General features: G+C 47.3%; 1 protein-coding gene across 1 annotated transcript in view; it reads left to right on the forward strand.

Annotated features, from left to right (window-relative positions):
• The window catches only part of DENND6B (DENN domain containing 6B), a 324,585-nt gene that overhangs the window by 275,951 nt on the left and 26,749 nt on the right, over positions 1 to 21,885 (forward strand). Inside the window, exons 19-20 of the mRNA XM_086918846.1 lie at positions 3,632 to 3,706; positions 4,761 to 4,910. Coding sequence (XP_086774972.1) covers positions 3,632 to 3,706; positions 4,761 to 4,886 — 201 coding nt within the window. The 3' untranslated portion in view covers positions 4,887 to 4,910. The remainder of the gene's footprint in view (positions 1 to 3,631; positions 3,707 to 4,760; positions 4,911 to 21,885) is intronic.

Raw genomic sequence — 21,885 nt, forward strand, 5'->3', positions numbered from 1 at the left:
ACTGTAGGGCAGTGCCCCCGATACCACACTCACTTAGTCTCTCCGCTAGCCTCCGATGAGATATCGTATCAAAGGCCGCGGAGAGATCTAAAAGAATCAGAATGGAAGAGCCCCCGGCATCGAGGCTGCGTCTTAGTGAGTCTGTAATCGCCAACGTAGCTGTTTCCGTGCTGAAACCCAGTCGAAAACCTGATTGGGACGGGTCAAGTATGTTATTTGCTTCCAGGTATTGGCTAAGTTGAGTGTTTATATTTGCTTCCAGAGGTTTACCCAGTAAGGGCAGCAGGGAAATCGGCCTATAATTACTTAATTCTAGTGGGTCTGCAGCTGGCTTCTTCAGGATCGGCCACACGACTGCTTCTTTCCAGGCCCCCGGGATCAGACCTGTCTCAATTGAGGTATTAAAAATACGTTGGATTATTGGGGCACATAATGGGGAAACAAGGGCCATCGTACTAGGTGGACCTATATCCTGAGGAGACCCGGATTTGGCAGCTGATAATAGTTTGCTTGTCTCTGACATTGAGACATGATTGAATTGACTGAGCATCACACTATTTGTTTTAAGGGGGGTTTGCGATTCATTATTTGATTGGATATTATTTATATCCACAACTAGGAAGTTTGCGTAGATTTTAGCGATTTCTTTCATGGAAAAGGTAGGCAATAGAGTCACATAGTTCCTGGGATTCTGATGGCAGTTGCTTGCATACTGGAGGGGAGGCGAAGTCTAACAATATCAAACAGGGCTTTAGTGGAATTTTTTTAATTTTCTATTTGAGTTTGGATATAGCAATACCGGGCATTCTTAATTTGGTGATGATAGTGGGAAAGCGCTGTTTTATATGTTTCCCTGTCTTCCTTGAGCTTTCTCTTCCTCCATTTCCTCTCCAGTACTTTACAAGTGGATTTCAAGGCTTTTAGTTCACTCGAGTACCAGGGGGTTGTTGGGCCTCTTTGTGCTAAAGTCACTTTTTTGGGGGGGGATCACTGCGTCCAGTGTTTTCGTTAGTGCTCCATTAAAACTCGCCAACATGGCAGAGGGATCCTGATCCGTCATATTAATTTTTATGACCTGTTCAATATAGGGTTTGGCGAAGCTGTCCATTGTCAGTTTTTGCCATGATCTTTTATATTTGGCCTTATTGTATGTGGGGTTTGCCCTATAATTTGGCCCTGGTTGGAGATCAAGAGAAAATTGGATAAGCTAGTGATCTGACCAGGTTAGTGGGAGTGGTTGCAAAACTTTCAGCTGTTCTGAGTTCGTGAAAATAAGGTCTAAAGTGTAGCCTGCAGTGTGTGTAGGGCCTGACACCATCTGATTAAGACCCAGATCACCTAAATTTGAGAGGAGACCCTTCACCTCTGGGTTATCTTTGATTTCCCCGTGATAATTGAAGTCTCCTAGCAATACAACATTCTTGGAGTTCATGACTTGCATAGCAATAAGTTCTGTCACAGCTGTGGCAAAGTTAGATTTGGATTTGGAGCCGGGCGGTCAATAAAGGAGGGCTCCATCCCAAGAGACTGTTGGGGATACTAGCACTTTAAAAATACCTAGTTCCATCATTTCATTATTTATAGTTGAAGTCCAATTTATCTGAAGGTCTTTTTTATGTGCAATTCCTATGCCCCCTCCTGACTTTCCCTTTCTGTCAAGTTGTATAAATTTGTAGTCTGTTGGAATCGCTATGGTAATGGCTGGTGTATTAGTCGAGTTGAGCCATGTCTCTGTAAGGAAGCATAAGTCCGGTGAGAGGGTCGAAATCATATCCCAGATTTCTATCGGGTGTTTCGCTAGGGAACGAACATTTCACAAAGCAAGAGTTAGGGTCCGTTATTAATTTCAATTTGTTGATTTTTGTAATGATTTTATTAAATGTATTCTTGTTTTTTAAGTATATATGTGTATATATATATATATATGTGTGTGTGTGTATATATATATATATATATATATATATATATATATATATATATATATATATATTCGTTGATACGATTAAAATGTATGATTTTTTAATATTTTTTTTGTGAACTCTTTTTCTACATTGCAAAATTTTTATATATTGCCTTAGTGTTGTTTTTCATTGTATGCTTTACCCTGTCCCAGGAATTGTATCTATTCACAAGGGGTCCTTGATATTTTCAAGCTACATACTGCATTCGCCATACAGTTCCTGCTGAATAACGATAACATATCATATGCAGGAAATTAAACAGAATTTCTTTTGAATGATGAGGCAAAATCCCCAAAGTAAGCATCCACATGCTGTATAGGTATGCCTCATTGGGATGTCTGGTATGTTTGTTTTGTGTGGTGCTAAAGTGCTAACGTGATGTGTATAAAATAAAAAAGAAGGGAAAAAAGGGGTGTGTGATAAATAAATATAATTAATGCTGGAAGCATTGTTCCATCTCCGTAATACTGTTTTCACAGTTAATGTATCTATTTGAATCTAAGTATAATTCTTCTTTTCTTTCTGGTTACTGGTGGTGGTTACTGTCCCGTGTCTTTTAAATACTTGATATACGACCACCAATTCGAGATCCTTTGGAACTATTCATAATGATATATTTTTTAGATCTTTTTCTTTTTAAATCAGACTTCATTGAAGTTTGGGCAAATTTTATGCAAATGTCTATATATACTTCTGTATATGCCGTATCAGTGAAAGGGGTAACCATCTCCTAAGCTACACACATGTTTATTGTCTACAGATGTTCTGAAATTATAAAAGTGCTGCTTGTGTACAAAAATGCATACAATAAAATCCACATTAATGTCCGATTGCATAAATAAATACATAAACATATACTACATAAATATATAAATATACATATAAATATATAGCAGCACCTAACTGTACAAATCATAGTGTATAGTAATGTTTGTGTGTGCATATAATATATGTATATGTGTGTGTATGTGTATGTATGACTGTAAACCCTTTCACACCAAAAAGAGTATATGTATATGTGTGTGTATGTGTATGTATGACTGTAAACCCTTTCACACCAAAAAGAGCAGAGGCCAAATCGGGGGAAACAGCAAGGAAGCAGCTTTAATGGCATTTAAAATGGCGAATGCATTTAGGCGAGTATTGCCTTCCTCAGCGCCCAAGATGTTCACAACAGCTTCCAAGTTCGCATAATGTTCAATCCTGCCGCCCACTTTGTAGAAGAAGGTCGGCTCCGCCCCCTATGACGATGGTACACCACCTGTTGCAGCCTACCGTGTAGCGGTAAACTGCAACACCCAGAATGCACAGTCCGGATACCAGGTAGGTGGTGATAGGAATAGAAACCCAGTGGGGTGGGCGGGGTATAGGATTTGCGATAATGAAAGTCCAAAGGTGATCCCTTGAAATGCCGGCAAAGTGCTCCCTCGGGTGCCCACACCGCCTATATGTGTATGTATGTATATCATAATGTTGTATGGAAGACTCTTACCCACAATGTGCTCAGAGCAGGGGAGCAGGGACGTCTGCTCCCTGTCCTTGCTCTGCTGGAGTCTTCGATAAAACAATGCAAAGGCTTTTCTTGCCATTTAATCATTGCTTGTTTTATTATTGAGAAATATTGAGGGAGAACATTTAGGACTGCAGTAACGTATCTCTCTCTCCTTTAGGATATTGAAACATGGATGAAAGACAAGTCGGAGGTGGAGATTGTTGATCTAGTCCTGAAACTTCGGGACAAACTGGTAAGCTTCCATAATGCCCTCTTGGAGAACGTCTGCCGAGGGTGTGTTGTGTTTAAGTTGTGTGTAAGAAGCAACAAACGACCACTGACCCTTATAGCATTTCATGTTCAGCCTAATAAATCCCTCTGAAGAGGTTTACGCAATACATGTTTCACTGTAGTCTACTGGTCTGTGTTGTGGGTAGTACTTTCTTTTGGGGCATGATCGAATGGGTGTTTCCAAGTGAGCTGGGCCCATTCTTTCAGGCTGCTATTACTCTTTACATTCCTTAAGTTACTGGCTCGAGGCTCTTTCCAGAGCAAAGTATGATTTTGAACAGGCTTCGGTGCATAAGGTGTTTGACTTGCAGCAACAGATCGTATTTTCTCCAACATTTAAATATTACGGTGCTTCTATGAATCTGTCCTGCATGACCTCTCTACTCCTGTATGATGTCTAAGATTACCAACTACCCATTAGAAAATCAGGAGATTTTCTATGAGTCCATTACATCTGAAAAGCCTGTAGGTATACTTAACTTGCCAAACAGGTTGACTGTATGTCACAGCCACATCTGCCTTTCGGAAGGGCAGTGGCCTGGGTGGAAAACACAGTTTCCTGATTGGTGGGTCCTTCTCTGATAGGTGGTCTCTTCCCAGATACCACACATTGGCAGCTTTTGTGCCTTCTGCAACAGTCTCTGAACATGCATTATGTTATGCTACTTGGTATTTGTTTAGCTCGTATCTGCCGGTGTGTTGGCCCCATAACCTTTTCTGAAGGGATGTGCCCACTTGCCTCCTGCACCTCTCAGGTTAACCCAGGAATCGGGGAAGTCTGAGGCAACTGTTCCCTGAACAGGGACCTACTCTCAACATCCAGCGGGATGATATTGGATTGAATGAGACACTGTTCCAGTCGTCTAATGACTACACCAGATCAGTCAGAAATAGTTTGTACTTTCTATCTCTTTGTATTCTTCCAAGTTTGCTTTCAAGTACATAGTTTTCCTTGGGCTTTTAATAACTTTCTACACTCTGCTTATTATAGTTCTAATTTCCGCTTCCCCCTACAGATAAGAGCACAGAGCCAGCATCTCTCTGTGAGTGAGGGCACCCTACAGCGCCTGGGCTTGTATATTGAAACAGTCATCGGCTCCCTCCCTGACGACCTCCAGGGTGTGCTGCACCATCGACACTGAATTGTTCAGGATTTTGATCACATGGTGAGTGGGGAGAGGCAAGGTAATTTGGAACCGTGAAACTACAGATGCAGTTCATATTAGTTTTGATGTGTGATATGGAAAAAAGATACCGCCATCAGACAGGGCGTATGGCTATTATGTCACTGGCTGTACGCAGAGATCAGCATAGTAATCAGGGTTAGCATCATTGCAGCAACATTTGTAGAGGTAAGCATGATCCATTTCTAGTATGAGGTGTGATTTAGGTCCAAGTCGTGTGCCGTATATTATGCCAGTACCTTACTCTTAGCTTTTTAGTGAGTTGGTGAAAAAGGTGTATTCAAGGGACTTTGGCCCTCTGGTCCACTGGGACTTACATCATGATAAATTCGAATGCCTTCGCCCTTCAGTTTATCAATTTATTTGAAAACAATTAAATGTGATGATCTGTTTTTCTTTAAAGAAATTTATTGCATTTTTCTATGATTCAGCTGCCACATAGGTACGTAGTTGTAGCCATACTGGACATTGATTTCAAAGGAACAGAGTAGCAGCATATAAGAAAAGAATAATGAAAAGAAACAACACAAATCAACTTAATCAACCATACAAGGGTACGTATCTATATCAGAGAAACAGGGTATGAATAGAATGCAAGCAAATGTCTGCCACAATGGCATTAAACGAAAATCTGCATCGGCCTTACGAGCAATAGCACAGTTAATCATGAATTGTCCAGTTTTAGAGACATCAGCCTAAAGGGACAAAAAGAGATAGTAAGTGGGGGAGGCAAGACAAATTCACATATATAGATTCCACCCCAGTGGGGACAGTGGTATGCCATTAGTATGTCCCAGTGGATGATCGGTACTTGCAAGCACTTGACGATCATCAGATTCCCCTCCCATCGCTGCACAAAGGGTCTCTAGAGTAGCTGGGGATGGACACCTTCAATCTGTTACCTCGGGATGGAGCAATAGGTCAGAAAGGAGGGGTTGCTATATTTTCTTGGGCCTGGAGGAGAGGGGCAGCTGTGTTGCATAGGTATCACTGGTCATATTGCAGTAAATTAAATCTTTCAGCCAGGCCTTAATTACTGGGGCCATGGAAGTGCCCCAGATCCTGGACACCTGCTTCCTAGTGAGGAGTAGGACAATAGCAGTGAAACGTCGTATTCCAGCATCCAAAGGTTGGATGTATCCTAACAGTGCTTTATTGGGGAGGTGGCCAAGTCTGTTTCAGTCATTGAAGTAAGGTAGCGAAAATCTTCCCCCCCAAAATGCCAAATGTAGAAAATCTATGTCAGCTGTGCAGTTGTGGGATTTAGAAGGGTCCATCTTGGCAAGGAGTGCTGGTGTGATGGAAGCCCTATGTAGGTATATAAAGTGGAGGAGTGTGTGCCTATAGTTGTTAGAGGTGTACTGGGTCTGCTCATAGCAAAAAGTCCAAATTTTGTCAGTTAAAGGTTGGCCCAAATCCCTCTCCCCTGCCAGACGAGCCATTTCTCCCAGAGGGGGTCGGAGTGTCTGAGCTAATTGGTACAGACGGGAAACTAGATGTGAGTTATCAGCTGATGCGATGATCAGAGAGAGTGGGGGGAAATCCCTTGCTTCTGCTGTCGAGGAGCCCAGCGCAGCTTGTGTGGAAACCCATGTTCTGTATAAAAGGTACCTATCCATCGGGGACACTGTGTGTCCCTCTGCCATGCTCAACACAGATCGCAATTTGGCATCTCGGAAGAGATCTCCTACAGTGTGTAATTCACACTTGGATAATGTCTGCTTAGTCAGGGTCTCATTGGTTAGAGAAATCCATGGGCTGTCGCGCAACTGTAAGTGTGGAGAATAAAGATAGTCCGCATTCAGTTAACAATACAGTTTTTCCCAAGCCCTATGTAACGTTTGTATTTCCGAGGGTGACCTCGGGAGTCCGCGCGGGAGGATTGTCGACAGAGAGCCAGGGCGAACATTCAGGTCTTGGGTATTGCAGCCTAGCATATGGATGATATCAGAAGTATGCCAATTGTGCAATTAAGTAATACAGATAAACATCCGTGACCCCAAACCCTCCATGTTGAAAACGCATTATCAGTGTTTCCCAGCCGATACATGCCTGTCTGGCGGCCCATATTAATCTGGTGAGCATGCTCGGCAATACGTCAAAGAATTTAGCCATGAGTGGGATGGGGATATTGTAGAAAAGATATAAGAAGTGAACCATTTTAATAATAGCGATTCTGCCAGCTTTTGATAGTGGAAGTTTGATCCATCTTTCTATTTGGGACGATAGACAGTTAATCGCGGGGCCATAAATTAGATGGATAACTTCTGAGGGAGCGCAATGCAAAAAGACGCCAAGATAGTGAAGGGCATCATCACACCAGCGCAGGGGAAAGTCTAGCTATAGGGGAAGCAGGATATAGGTCAAGGACTTAGACCAATTAATAACCAGTCTGGAAAAAACGCCATACCGCACCACTTCCCTGAGGAGCGGAGGAAGATTGGTGCTGGGTTCCCGAACAAAGAGCAAAACATCATTTGCGTAAAGCGAGGCCAGTATGGGACCACAATAGAACTGAAGTCGTCGCTGCAGATGTCGCTCCTCAAGTTGGTGCACAAGAGGGTCCATTGCAATAATAAATAAGAGGCGCGAAAGCCGACATCCCTGCCTGGTGCCCCGCGATAACGCAAATTGGTCTCTGAGTTCGCCATTCACCCGAATTCTGGCCACCAGGTTTGTATATAGGAGACGTATGAGATTGCCGAATCACGGGGGAAACCCAACTTACCCAGTGTGGCATGAAGAAAAGGCCGTTCCTAGAGTCAAACGCCTTCTCAGCTTCTAACAGTATCGCTAATATTTACAACAAGGGGTGGTGAGGGACAGAGTCTCTGAATTAAACAGAATACTCTCACCCAGTCAAGAGATCAGGGCTAGATCCAACACCGTTTTTTAGCTCACTGCACCATCCCAGTTTCAGAACCTGGCTGTATGCAAATTAGTCTGTTCCTGTCCCAGTGCATGATGGGAACAGGGCAAACCAAACTACAAAAGCCAATTCTTACACTGGGAAGGAAACAAGCTACCGGGGACCGGTTTCTGGCATTTCAGCCTCTTCGGCCCGGCTTGCTTGAATCCTGATGGTGCAATGAGCAAGGGACTCACATCTGAGTATACCCTTCCACGCTTAGGGTGGACAAAAATATTTACAACAAGGGGTGGTGAGGGACAGAGTCTCTGAATTAAACAGAATACTCTCACCCAGTCAAGAGATCAGGGCTAGATCCAACACCGTTTTTTAGCTCACTGCACCATCCCAGTTTCAGAACCTGGCTGTATGCAAATTAGTCTGTTCCTGTCCCAGTGCATGATGGGAACAGGGCAAACCAAACTACAAAAGCCAATTCTTACACTGGGAAGGAAACAAGCTACCGGGGACCGGTTTCTGGCATTTCAGCCTCTTCGGCCCGGCTTGCTTGAATCCTGATGGTGCAATGAGCAAGGGACTCACATCTGAGTATACCCTTCCACGCTTAGGGTGGACAAAAATATTTACAACAAGGGGTGGTGAGGGACAGAGTCTCTGAATTAAACAGAATACTCTCACCCAGTCAAGAGATCAGGGCTAGATCCAACACCGTTTTTTAGCTCACTGCACCATCCCAGTTTCAGAACCTGGCTGTATGCAAATTAGTCTGTTCCTGTCCCAGTGCATGATGGGAACAGGGCAAACCAAACTACAAAAGCCAATTCTTACACTGGGAAGGAAACAAGCTACCGGGGACCGGTTTCTGGCATTTCAGCCTCTTCGGCCCGGCTTGCTTGAATCCTGATGGTGCAATGAGCAAGGGACTCACATCTGAGTATACCCTTCCACGCTTAGGGTGGACAAAAATATTTACAACAAGGGGTGGTGAGGGACAGAGTCTCTGAATTAAACAGAATACTCTCACCCAGTCAAGAGATCAGGGCTAGATCCAACACCGTTTTTTAGCTCACTGCACCATCCCAGTTTCAGAACCTGGCTGTATGCAAATTAGTCTGTTCCTGTCCCAGTGCATGATGGGAACAGGGCAAACCAAACTACAAAAGCCAATTCTTACACTGGGAAGGAAACAAGCTACCGGGGACCGGTTTCTGGCATTTCAGCCTCTTCGGCCCGGCTTGCTTGAATCCTGATGGTGCAATGAGCAAGGGACTCACATCTGAGTATACCCTTCCACGCTTAGGGTGGACAAAAATATTTACAACAAGGGGTGGTGAGGGACAGAGTCTCTGAATTAAACAGAATACTCTCACCCAGTCAAGAGATCAGGGCTAGATCCAACACCGTTTTTTAGCTCACTGCACCATCCCAGTTTCAGAACCTGGCTGTATGCAAATTAGTCTGTTCCTGTCCCAGTGCATGATGGGAACAGGGCAAACCAAACTACAAAAGCCAATTCTTACACTGGGAAGGAAACAAGCTACCGGGGACCGGTTTCTGGCATTTCAGCCTCTTCGGCCCGGCTTGCTTGAATCCTGATGGTGCAATGAGCAAGGGACTCACATCTGAGTATACCCTTCCACGCTTAGGGTGGACAAAAATATTTACAACAAGGGGTGGTGAGGGACAGAGTCTCTGAATTAAACAGAATACTCTCACCCAGTCAAGAGATCAGGGCTAGATCCAACACCGTTTTTTAGCTCACTGCACCATCTCAGTTTCAGAACCTGGCTGTATGCAAATTAGTCTGTTCCTGTCCCAGTGCATGATGGGAACAGGGCAAACCAAACTACAAAAGCCAATTCTTACACTGGGAAGGAAACAAGCTACCGGGGACCGGTTTCTGGCATTTCAGCCTCTTCGGCCCGGCTTGCTTGAATCCTGATGGTGCAATGAGCAAGGGACTCACATCTGAGTATACCCTTCCACGCTTAGGGTGGACAAAAATATTTACAACAAGGGGTGGTGAGGGACAGAGTCTCTGAATTAAACAGAATACTCTCACCCAGTCAAGAGATCAGGGCTAGATCCAACACCGTTTTTTAGCTCACTGCACCATCCCAGTTTCAGAACCTGGCTGTATGCAAATTAGTCTGTTCCTGTCCCAGTGCATGATGGGAACAGGGCAAACCAAACTACAAAAGCCAATTCTTACACTGGGAAGGAAACAAGCTACCGGGGACCGGTTTCTGGCATTTCAGCCTCTTCGGCCCGGCTTGCTTGAATCCTGATGGTGCAATGAGCAAGGGACTCACATCTGAGTATACCCTTCCACGCTTAGGGTGGACAAAAATATTTACAACAAGGGGTGGTGAGGGACAGAGTCTCTGAATTAAACAGAATACTCTCACCCAGTCAAGAGATCAGGGCTAGATCCAACACCGTTTTTTAGCTCACTGCACCATCCCAGTTTCAGAACCTGGCTGTATGCAAATTAGTCTGTTCCTGTCCCAGTGCATGATGGGAACAGGGCAAACCAAACTACAAAAGCCAATTCTTACACTGGGAAGGAAACAAGCTACCGGGGACCGGTTTCTGGCATTTCAGCCTCTTCGGCCCGGCTTGCTTGAATCCTGATGGTGCAATGAGCAAGGGACTCACATCTGAGTATACCCTTCCACGCTTAGGGTGGACAAAAATATTTACAACAAGGGGTGGTGAGGGACAGAGTCTCTGAATTAAACAGAATACTCTCACCCAGTCAAGAGATCAGGGCTAGATCCAACACCGTTTTTTAGCTCACTGCACCATCCCAGTTTCAGAACCTGGCTGTATGCAAATTAGTCTGTTCCTGTCCCAGTGCATGATGGGAACAGGGCAAACCAAACTACAAAAGCCAATTCTTACACTGGGAAGGAAACAAGCATATAGCCAGATTCTGAGCTGGGATGGGGCAGTGAGATAAATAACGGTGATGGATCAAGCCCTGATCTTTGGACTGGGTAAGAGTGGTCTGCTCAATTCAGACACTCTGTTCATCACCACCCCCCTTTTGTAAATCGATTTTGGCCACTATAGGTGTGGCAGGGTATACTCAGACATGAGTCCCTTTCTCACTGCTCCATCAGGATTCAAGCAAGCCGGGCCGAAGAGGCTGAAATGCCAGAAACCGGTCCCCGGTAGCTTGTCTCCTTTCTGGTAAAGAATTGGCTTGGTAGTTTAGTCTGCCCTGTTCCCATGATGCACTGGGCCAGGGACAGACTGATTTGCATATAGCCAGATTCTGAGCTGGGATGGGGCAGTGAGATAAATAACGGTGATGGATCAAGCCCTGATCTTTGGACTGGGTAAGAGTGGTCTGCTCAATTCAGACACTCTGTTCATCACCACCCCCCTTTTGTAAATCGATTTTGGCCACTATAGGTGTGGCAGGGTATACTCAGACATGAGTCCCTTTCTCACTGCTCCATCAGGATTCAAGCAAGCCGGGCCGAAGAGGCTGAAATGCCAGAAACCGGTCCCCGGTAGCTTGTCTCCTTTCTGGTAAAGAATTGGCTTGGTAGTTTAGTCTGCCCTGTTCCCATGATGCACTGGGCCAGGGACAGACTGATTTGCATATAGCCAGATTCTGAGCTGGGATGGGGCAGTGAGATAAATAACGGTGATGGATCAAGCCCTGATCTTTGGACTGGGTAAGAGTGGTCTGCTCAATTCAGACACTCTGTTCATCACCACCCCCCTTTTGTAAATCTAACAGTATCGCGGCAGAGAGGAGGGTTGGCTCAATTTGATTAATTACCGCAAACAATGTACGGAGACTGACTGATGTAGACCAGTTCAGGACGAAACAAGTTTGAAAAGGGGATATAATCTGATCCACCAAAAGAGAAATGCGGGTTTCAAGTATCTTGGCTAAACTTTTATAGTCCTGATTGAACAGAGATAAGGGCCGATAGGAAGCGCACCTGTCTGGTGGTTTGCCCAGTTTGAGGAGCAGGGAAATTATGGCTTCACGCATTGTGGGAAGCTGTGCCCTGGCTTCCAGAGCCTCTGCGTACACTTCAAGAAGTTGGGGAACCAACAATGCTTTGTAAGTTTTGTAGAATAGGCCAGTTAACACCATCTGTGCCAGGGGCATGGGATCCATTGAGATAGTCTATAGCCTGCGTCACCTAATCCGCAGTTATAGGTGCAGGTAGGAAATGGCGGTGACACTCCTCTATCCATACCATCGCCACTTCAGCCATTCAGTAAGGGCGGTATCAGCCAGCGGGGAGTGGGTGGTGTATAAACGGAATATTAGGAGCGGAAGGCAGCGGAGATATCAGAGTTCTGTGTGAGGGTTCATGCCATTATCCAGATGCAATTGCGTTATAAAGGAAGAATGGTGGCGGGGGCTTAGGAGCCCAGCGAGCGTCCGGCCAGGCCGTTCTCCCTCCCCATGTTCTCTGGTGTGTGTGTATTTGCCCAGGTAATTGATTTCGCGGGCAGAAAGTTCCTGAAGTTCCTGAAACTCCGCCAGGAGGGTCTCCCTTTGGTGAAGAGTGGAAAGTCACGCATTAGTCAGTCACCGGACATCGAGTTCCTTGAATGCTTTCTCAGTTGCATCGAAGTTCCCGGTGGATAGAGCGAAGCACACCAGCCTGATGGGCCATGCATATCCCCTGTATATTAATTTTGAAAATGTTGATATTTAGCTTCTCTGACCTCGCTGTTAAAAACATTGTCAGGCAAGGGTTCCGCCGGGAAACACCAAGGTTGAAACGGTCGCTCAATATTGGGGATTGTATGTGACAAGAGCACCGGTGAGTGGTCCGACAAGGTTTGAACAAGGTAGTCCACAGTAAATTTATGGAGGAGAAGATCTGAGGACAAATACCAATGGTCTATGTGGGACCATGTACCATGTGGCGATGAAAAAAACGAAAAAAACAGTGTCAGTGGAGTTTCAATGGCGCCAAGCGTCAGTCAATAAGTGAGCTTTTAGCAGAGCCAGAAGTGCATTTGTGGAGTGTGGTTTGGTAATATGGTCCTGTCCCGTGGTGTTCAGGGTGGGTTGCAATATCATGTTGAAGTCGCCCCCATCACTATAGAGTAGACATGTAGATAAGAAATGTGCGTGGAGATATTAAGAAAGAAATCAGGTACGTCTATATTAGGGGCATATATATTGATCAGTAGTATTTGTTTCACTCCCAAGATTTCCGGCAACCAAGAGATATTGTCCTTCTGGGTCAGCAACCACAATATGCTCTTCAAATGGGACAGTCTTGTGAATCAGAATACAAACCCCTCTGGAATATGGGTTGTAACTAGCAAAAAATAGATTGTCTCCCCATTTTGAGGCAAATCGATTGTGGGAAGTGGGAGCATAATGTTATTCTTGCAGGAAGGCAACCTTGACTGCATGGCAAGTAAGGTAAGTTTAGACCTGCCTCCCTTTATGGGGTTTTATAGCTCTAGCTCCTCAGGCCTCTGGCTCATTTGTGTCATTGCTGGCATATCGAAACAGACACAAGAAGTGGCATCAAATAAACTTGCATATGGCTGAGGAACAATACTTTTAACATCCTGTATATAGCAGTCATACATATCAACAGATTAAATAACAACCCCTGAGCCTCCACCCCTCCCCCCCCCATCGGATAACCACCCAACCACTATCCGGTGACTCCCATCTTCCCAAACCAGAAACTTAGGAGATCTCCTTGGGGGTAGGCAACACCGGGAGGAGGCTGCAATATCACTAATGTTCACTGTTACGATAAACCAAATGCAGCCAGCATGTAAAAGGATTAGCATAAAGAAGGAGAAATGTGTTTTCGGAATGGTGAAGCAGTCTTTAGAGGGGTCAAAACAGAACACCAGTTTGCAGGATCTTCAACCTAGTCAAACCGCAGGGGCCAGCTATGGAAAGCCGGCGGGTAACTTCCTGGAGGAGTTCGAGTTGCAGTGCTTCAACAAGTCTGCAGCTTCGGAGGGTGAATCAAAGATATGAGTCTTCTCATCGAGTTGAAAACGCAAGGGGTCCGGATAGAGCACGGAGTCGCTTTACATCTTGGAATTTGCGACGTGCTTCTTGGACCAAGGGAGTGAAATCGGGAAACATGGAGAGCGATACACCCTTCTCCCTTTCCATACGCAGGGCAGTGTCGTGGTAATCATAATTCAGGAGACGGGCTATCAGCAGTCCCGTTAGAGCACCGGGGCTGATCGAGGGGCAAGCGCCTGATGAGCCCTTCTCAATTACAAATGTTGGGGAGAAAGCCTCCTTGCCACAGAGTTCCAGTGGGAACTGCTCTACATAGGCCGCAATGGGGCCCATGTTTGTCATTTCGGGTACCCCAGCTATGCGAATATTATTGTGCCGAGTCCTGGCCTCTAAATCATCCGCCTTAGCCGCCGTCTTCAGGAGCTGCTTGAGGCCTTTAACCACTGTTGTCTAGGTGTCTTACATTTCAGAGATACGCTGCTCAGAAGCGCCGATGCAGGCCTCATGGTGGTCCAATCTCACGTCAATGGCCTTGAGCTGGCCCTCAGCTCTGCTGTGATGGCCGTGGCACTGTCAATAGAAGAGAGGCCAGTCTCAGGAGGGTCAGGCGGACGCTGGGGATCTCTGCACCCGGCCCCCTCATTTTCCTCGCATCAGTTTTAGGTATGTTAAATGACAACTGGCACTGTTTGGGGGCTCCACGGTCCATGGTGTGCTGGATCCTGAGAGTTAGCAGCTGTGTGACCAGGCCCCAAGGAGAGGTATGTGTTGGTGATGGTTGTCACAGAGGAGGGCCAGCAATGTCACCCTCCCGTCGAGGGTAGGGGCACATCAGCAGCTGGGTACCCAAAAAATTTGCCCAGCCGTCGCCCCTCACTTAGGCCAGAGATCTGCTTGTGGTGTGGTCACTGTGGCATCATCTCCGGCCGTCCCAGACACTCGAGTGAATCATGTGTAAGTCCAGGGGTCTGTTCGTTGGTAAGGCGTCAGGAGAGGGGACCGTCCAGCTATTGAGATGCTTGGTAGTTTCCTGGGTCAAGGGATCGGCTCCATGTGTAAGCTGTTGGCCCGGATCAGGCCAAGTCCCACGTAGCCCTCAAGCACTGCACAAGGAAGCACCAATAGGGTCCACGGGGGAAGGTGCAAGACTCACCCATCACAAGCTGTCCGCGCAGAAACAGGTGCAACTACTGGAGACTCCTCCCTGCTGCTGCAGCCCTCCTCTGCCCGGGCCTCAAGTTGTAGCCCGGCCTCGGCTCCGCCCTCAGGCTCACCCGCGACCCCTGTCGACACAGGGCCTCTGTGGGCCACGTCAGGCCACCACCAGGGAGCAGTAGCGCGCCATCAGAAACACTGAGATTTTCACCGCCACAGGATCCGGTTCGCTCCCTGTGTTCCACAGTGTCCACAAGTCTACCTCATGGCTTCTAAAGTACCGTATAAATGGAGCATGGCTGCATTTATCATTCAGCGGCTCTGGAGCTTCACGGACGAGCAGCCATCTTGGTGCCCGGCCTGGCCACGCCCAAAATTGATTATCTGTTGATATCATTCAGTTCATTGATCACAAAAAAATCCATTTCTTTTCATATTGGTAAAGTGCAGCGTTTTTATTTATTCTATACAGTATATGGTTATAAATGTCTGGACATCAAGCAGGTCACACTTGTGCACAGGCCTTGGGCTTTTTCAAGGCGCTGAAATGGCACACAAAACATTATACTGATATTATAAACTCTTTTCATATTTCTTCACAATATCTTGTGAGTTTGTGATCCACACTTGTGTCTGCAAACCAGTGTACTCTGAAAATTAGCATGTTTGTGTAAAGTGGAACTCTGGTGCTGTCATGAATTATTGGATGCATTAGTGGCCAGTTTCAAATTATGCAAGCAATTAATATTTTAAGAGAATTTTCAACTCTCATGCCTGTGTAAGGAGCCAATGAGTAGTGATGGAGTGATGGAACAACTGTATTAAGGCGTGTGTAGCGTGCCTTATTGAAGTTTATGGTATACGGCAGCATAGGGTAAATGGGAGTGGCCCATCTCTGTATATGTGGCCTTGTAGTAAGGTTGTGAACCGAAATGGTGTTTAACCTGTATAGGGTCAAGTGCAATGGCTAATTTAGGCCTCAAAGGTGGTTCTACATTGTTTGCTAAGGTCCTCTGATAGGGAGTAGGGTTTAAGCATTTTTGTAGGATAGGTTGTCGTGTCATGACTGTTGCGAGGAATGCTTGTAGAGCAAGGCTCCGTAATAGGAAGGGAAAGGGAAAGTGATAAATTGGTGAATGCCAATAGAAAGAGCTGTCTTCAAAACTAAGTCCTGATTTGTAATTCAAAGTACCTGAGTGGTGGTCCTCAGAGCTGTAGGTTTGCTATCTGAGACCCTCTAGAGAGTTGAATTATCCTTTTAAAATATATCAAGTTGAGAAGTCTTAAACTTAACCGCCTCGGTGTAAATATGGCAGATCTGAAAGAGACACGTTAGTGATAGATTCCTTACCTTAGAATATCCCCAGGCGTCAGACAGGATCCAGAAAGTTTTCTGTTTAGCAGTACCCCCTGCGTGTCAGTAGGTGGCGTCCTGCGGCTGCACATCCGTCACTGGCATCGTAGGCGCCGCGATGACGTCACGGAGAGTGCTTAGGCGCCACCCATGCGCGCTGACGTCAATTCTTTCTTTTTCCGTGCCGAAAGCTCAGATCCGGTTTGAGCACGTACCTCAGTCAGATTTTGATTATTTTTTTAGGCTTTTGTCTCCCCCTCTTGTCTCCTGGTGCACAAAGGGATGCCCGGATTTAAGTCTTGTGGGTCGTGCCGCCGTAACAAGTCGGTGGTGGACCTCCACGATGTGTGCCTCTACTGCTTGGAGACCAACCATGACTCACAAGACTGTTGAGACTTGACCCCGAAGGCCTTGCGGGTAGCGGCGCCGGAAGGTGCTGGAGGTCCGGCACTCCTCTCACCGCCGCTCCAATTCTAGGGGCCGTTCGCGGGACCAGAGCCGCCGCTCCTCGGGCTCTAAGTCTTCGCCTTCGGATTCCGGTAGGCAACATCCTAAAAAGAAGTCGAAGAAGCGCGTTCGCTCTCCGATGTCCCCCCGTCGCTCCCCGGGGAAGGACGAGGGGGACAGTGGCTCCGCCCCTGCGGTTCTTCTCGAGCGGGAAAGTCCCGCGGCCTACCCGCTATACCCAGGTCCGTCGACGACTCCCGAACAGATGCAAGAGTTTCTTGCTGCCATGTACCGCCTTTTTAGGCCCCGGGCTCCCGCCGGCGCGCCGGCGGTCCAGTGTCCAGATCCTGTAGGCCCTGCGGCACCGGCCCAGCCCCTGCGCCACAGGATCCTGCGTCCCACCAGCTCCAGCCACTGCGCCACAAGGTGCAGCGTCGCTGGCTCCGGCCCCGGTGCCGCCCTTGCCTCCAGCCCCGGCGCTGCCACTGGCTCCGCCGCAGGCGCCACACTGGGTGCCGTTTATCCCACGCCTGCCCTGGTTTTCGGACCATTTCGTTCCGGCCTGGGATCCGCATTGGGATACGTCGCCGGCTCGGCACCGACCGGCGCCTTTCCTGACACCGCTTGCCCCCTCTCCGGCTCCGGCCCTACCGCTGTAGCCAGCTCCCTCTACTCCGGAGCCGGATGAGGACTGGGACGGCTCCGTGGACCTCCTTGCCTGGCAGTGTGACTCCGAGCAGGATTGGGTGGACGACCTTCAAGATGCGGGCGAGTTTGATGTGTCTTCTGACCCGGGGATTGCCTCTCCTCCACCTACTATGGAGGAGGGCGCGTCCTACACCGTGGTGTTGCGTCTAGCTGCGGAGGCTCTCCATCTCGAACTCCCTACGGTGGCCCTTAAGACCAATCTCCTCACGGAGGTGCTCCAGATGGCGTCTACGTCGTCGGAGCTGCTGCTCCCTTTCAATGAGGCTCTCACCGAAGTCCTCTTGGGCACTCGGTTGCGACCGGCCTCTGGGGCACCGGTGGATAAAGGCGTCACCGCCCGGCGCCTAGTGATCCTGCCTTCTTGACCACTCACCCCACGCCTGAGAGCCTGGTCATTCAGGCCTCGATATCACTGAGTGCCTTTCCTACAGCTCTGCCGGATAAGGACTCTAAGAGGCTAGACCAATTTGGCAAGAGGTTGTTCTCCTCGGCCAGCTTGGGGTTGCAGTCAGTTAAACACCACCTGCTTATTGGGCCGTTACTCCCACGCAGTGTGGGATTCGGTATCCAAGGTTTTGCCTCCGTATTCTGAGGAGGTCCAGGCTGTCCTTTCCCAAGCGATTGCGGAGGGCAAAGATGCGACGAAGTTTGCCATCAGGTGTGGTCTGCGCCACGCCTGGTTGCGTTCCACTGGGTTCTCACCCGATGTCCAGAGCTCGCTCATGGACATGCCCTTTGATGGCTCCCGCCTTTTTGGCATTAAGGCTGACTATGCCCTGGAGAGCTTTTAAGACTCTTGGGCCACGGCCAAGTCTTTCCACAAAGAACCCTGCCACACCTGGATTTCGTTCCTTTCGCAGCCAGGGCAAGGGCACCCAAGCATGCTCCTCCAACTAGCCTGTGCAGAACCAACCTCGCCGCAGCCGCAGATTACGCAGGGGTGGGTCGGGTAATCAGCACGCGGGTGAGTCCTCCTTCACCCCCGCTGCTTCCGTCTCTAAGCCTTCCTAATTCGAGCTTCAGGGAGCACCCCACGCCGGTGGGTGGCAGGGTCTGCCACCACCTCCACCACTGGTGCGAAATTACATCGGACAAGTGGGTGCTGCAGATAATCTGCCAAGGTTACTCGCTCCCCTTTCTGTCCTCCCCTCCAGCCATGCCAACTCGGTACCACCGCATGTCGGGGGATCATTTGACTCTTCTCTGTCAGGAAGTCACAGCCCTCCTGGCCAAGAGGGTCATTGAGTGTGTTTCCGGTCAGAAAGTTGGGAGTAGTTGTTATTCCTGCTACTTTCTGGTCCCCAAGAAGGACAAGGGGGGCCTGCGCCCCATCTTGGACCTCCAGGACGTCAATCGCTTACTCCGGATGGAGAAGTTCAAGATGCTGACTCTGGCTCAGGTCCTGCCTGCTCTGGACCCTGGAGACTGGTTGGTAGCGTTGGACTTGCAGGACGCTTATTTTCACATCCCCGTCCTGCCGGCCCATTGGCGCTACCTGCGGTTCGCTGTAGGCCAGGAGCATTTTCAGTTTGCCGTGCTCCCCTTCGGCCTTACCAGTGCCCCTCGGGTGTTCACGAAGGTGATGTCGGTGGTCGCAGCTCATCTGCGCAGGTCAGGGTTGTCAGTCTTCCCCTACCTCGACGACTGGCTGTTGAAGGCGGGCTCGCCCCAGGCAGTCGTCACCCACCTCCAGAAAACGGACGACCTCCTGCATTTGCTGGGGTTCTCCATCAACGTTCCGAAGTCACACCTGAGTCCCTCTCAGAAGCTCTCCTTCATCGGAGCGGTTCTGGATTCGATGCTGTTTCAGGTTTAACCTCCTGAGCAGTGAGTCTGGGATATTCAGGCTATGATTCCACTTTTTCAGCCTCTATCCCGGGTTTCAGTCAGGATGACCCTCTGGCTTCTCGGCCTGATGGCCTCCTGCATCCTGCTGGCGACACATGCCAGGTGGCATATTAACAAGAACAACACAAAGGCTTTGACTCACCTTCAGTAAAGCAGAGTCTATTTAAATAATCAACAACAAAGATGCCAATAGTGAGTTTTACTCCAGACCAAACTTTGTTCACCAGGTTAACAACCAATGAATTATTAACCATGAATTGGATTTAATCCATCAATGTTTATTTCTTTTTTAGAAGATTCCGAAAACACAAACGCAGTACAAAATGTATTTATAAATATGTGGGAAACAACTACAAATTGTGTAGGAGACAGACGTATACAACATGCATGAACATAAATTATGACGCATGCACACAAGCTCTTGCATCTCCTGACTCAACTCGTCTTCATATCAAACTATCACACCTTCAAGCTTACAAAACCAAAACAGACATGAAACAAAACAACAACAAGGGAATATGTTGAAGACTCAATCCAAGAATTTTTCAAAGTGAAAGAAAGGATGATTTTTTTCTTTTTTTAGCTTAGATACTTAATAAACATTGCTACTCAGAAACATGGATGCGTACAAATATTTTAGACATAAGCCCAACAAACAAGGTCGACGCGTTTCGAACAGGACCCTTTGTCCGATTCTCATCAGGACCAAACAGAGAATCTGAAAGAAGAAAGAACAAGTTCCCTTACAATCGACATAATTCAATGTGTTATGAAGACCACCGTTAAACGACCACCAGCAAGTGAATCTCCCTACCTGAGTGTTCCAAGTTATCGATTCAACTGATTTGGAAGAACGGAGTGGATAAACGTCTGTAAACAAAGTGAACTAAAGATTAGTCACAATGGTTAGTGCCTATTTGTCCTTCTAAGTGCAGTAGCCAGGTGCGGGAAAAATACCTGCAAAAGGACTGACTTGCTGGTGTGTCTCCTTTACTTTGTGGTGAACTGCATAGCAGGTGTACCTTCAGCTGCTTGGGGGAAGCAAAGTTCATGGAGCTGTAAATAAAGGACCGAAGTACATGCCACTTAGTATAATTGCCTAATAGACAAGGGGTATTCACAATTCCACATGCGGCGGAGGTTTACCTTCAACACTGGGTCGCTTGGCGGAGGTTATCAGTGCATGTGGAGCTGCTCGAATAGAGAGGTCAGTTCGGTGATGATTCGCCGTTTTCTACAGAAAGTAGAAATGATTATCAATTTATGCAGAAGTACGTGGGAGCTACGGCATTCTAGCAAAAGTTACCAGGCATCTTTCTAAACTTGAAGACACACGTACCTTTAGCGGCAGTTTCCAGGAGCTCAAAAAAACAGGACCACAGCGCAATGTATCCGTGCAGTCCGCGTTACCCGAGTGAACCGTGTAAGGCGGGTTGCAGCACATGGCAATATCAAGCGGTTCTATTGGTCCGTGTGGATCTAATGATTCCGATAGGGATTCCGGTCGTTGTAGTTTTGCGTTCGCGCTCCCCGCTCAGGGTAGGGAGAGCGGACCATCAAAAAATAGTTGCAGAGATGGTGGCAGGGTTTAGTAAACGGCCCGCGGGATCTCTGAGAATTCGTTAAGTCCATTTGTGACTGTGTCGAATCTTAGGATAAGCTGTGCTTCGCGTTGGCTGAGTTTAGCCTCCATGTCGCCCCCTCTTGTATCCATTTCCAATCTGGACAACACAGTCCATTTTATATCGTTTTCTGTGTGTCCTTCCAAAGTCCAATGACTGACCAACGGTGCATTCGCCACTGCTCTCCTGACTCTTGACTTGTGTTGGGTGATCCACTGACAAATTTCTTGTGATGTCTTCCCAACATATAGTTTCTGGCAAGGGCACAGAATGCCATAAATGACATTTTTGGTTTTACAATTTGAGAAAGCTGAATGTTTCCAGAAAATGCCATTGTATGAAAACACGTCTCCCTCCATTGTGTTATCACAACACACGCAAGTGCCGCATTTATGATGTCCATGGATGGGCTGTAGTCCCAGCATGCTCCGTAGTGTGGATGTTTCCTTTTTGGGTAGTGCTGCTCGCACGATAACATTTGCGATGCTCCTCTCTTTTTTAAAAGCAAAAAGAGGTGGCTGTTGTAAGCTGACTTCAAGGTTCTTAACCAAATGGCAATTTTGGTTGACAACTTTTTTGAGTTGATTGGCATTCGGACAGAAGGTGGTGACACAGACTATTCTTTGTAGTGGTGGCTTGGCCTTTTTCTCCAGGAGGGCTTCTCGTGGAGTCCACCATGCTCTGCGCATCGCATGTTTGAGAAGTTTCTTTGGGTACCTGCGTTCCATCAGGCGCTCAAGTAAATTTTGAACGTGTTCAAAGTATTCATCTTTGAACGTGCAATTACGCCTAATAAGTAAAAATTGGCAGAATGGAAGATTTTGACGGAGGTTCCGAGGGTGGTTGCTTGTGTAATGTAATGCGCGGTTACGATCAGTTTCTTTTCTGAAGAGTGTGGTGGCCAAAGTCCCTTCTGACGAATAGACTTTCACATCCAGAAAGGTTATTTGGTATTTGGCATGGTT

Source organism: Lissotriton vulgaris, chromosome 1_1, assembly GCF_964263255.1.
Source record: "Lissotriton vulgaris chromosome 1_1, aLisVul1.2, whole genome shotgun sequence".
Lineage (NCBI taxonomy): Eukaryota > Metazoa > Chordata > Amphibia > Caudata > Salamandridae > Lissotriton > Lissotriton vulgaris.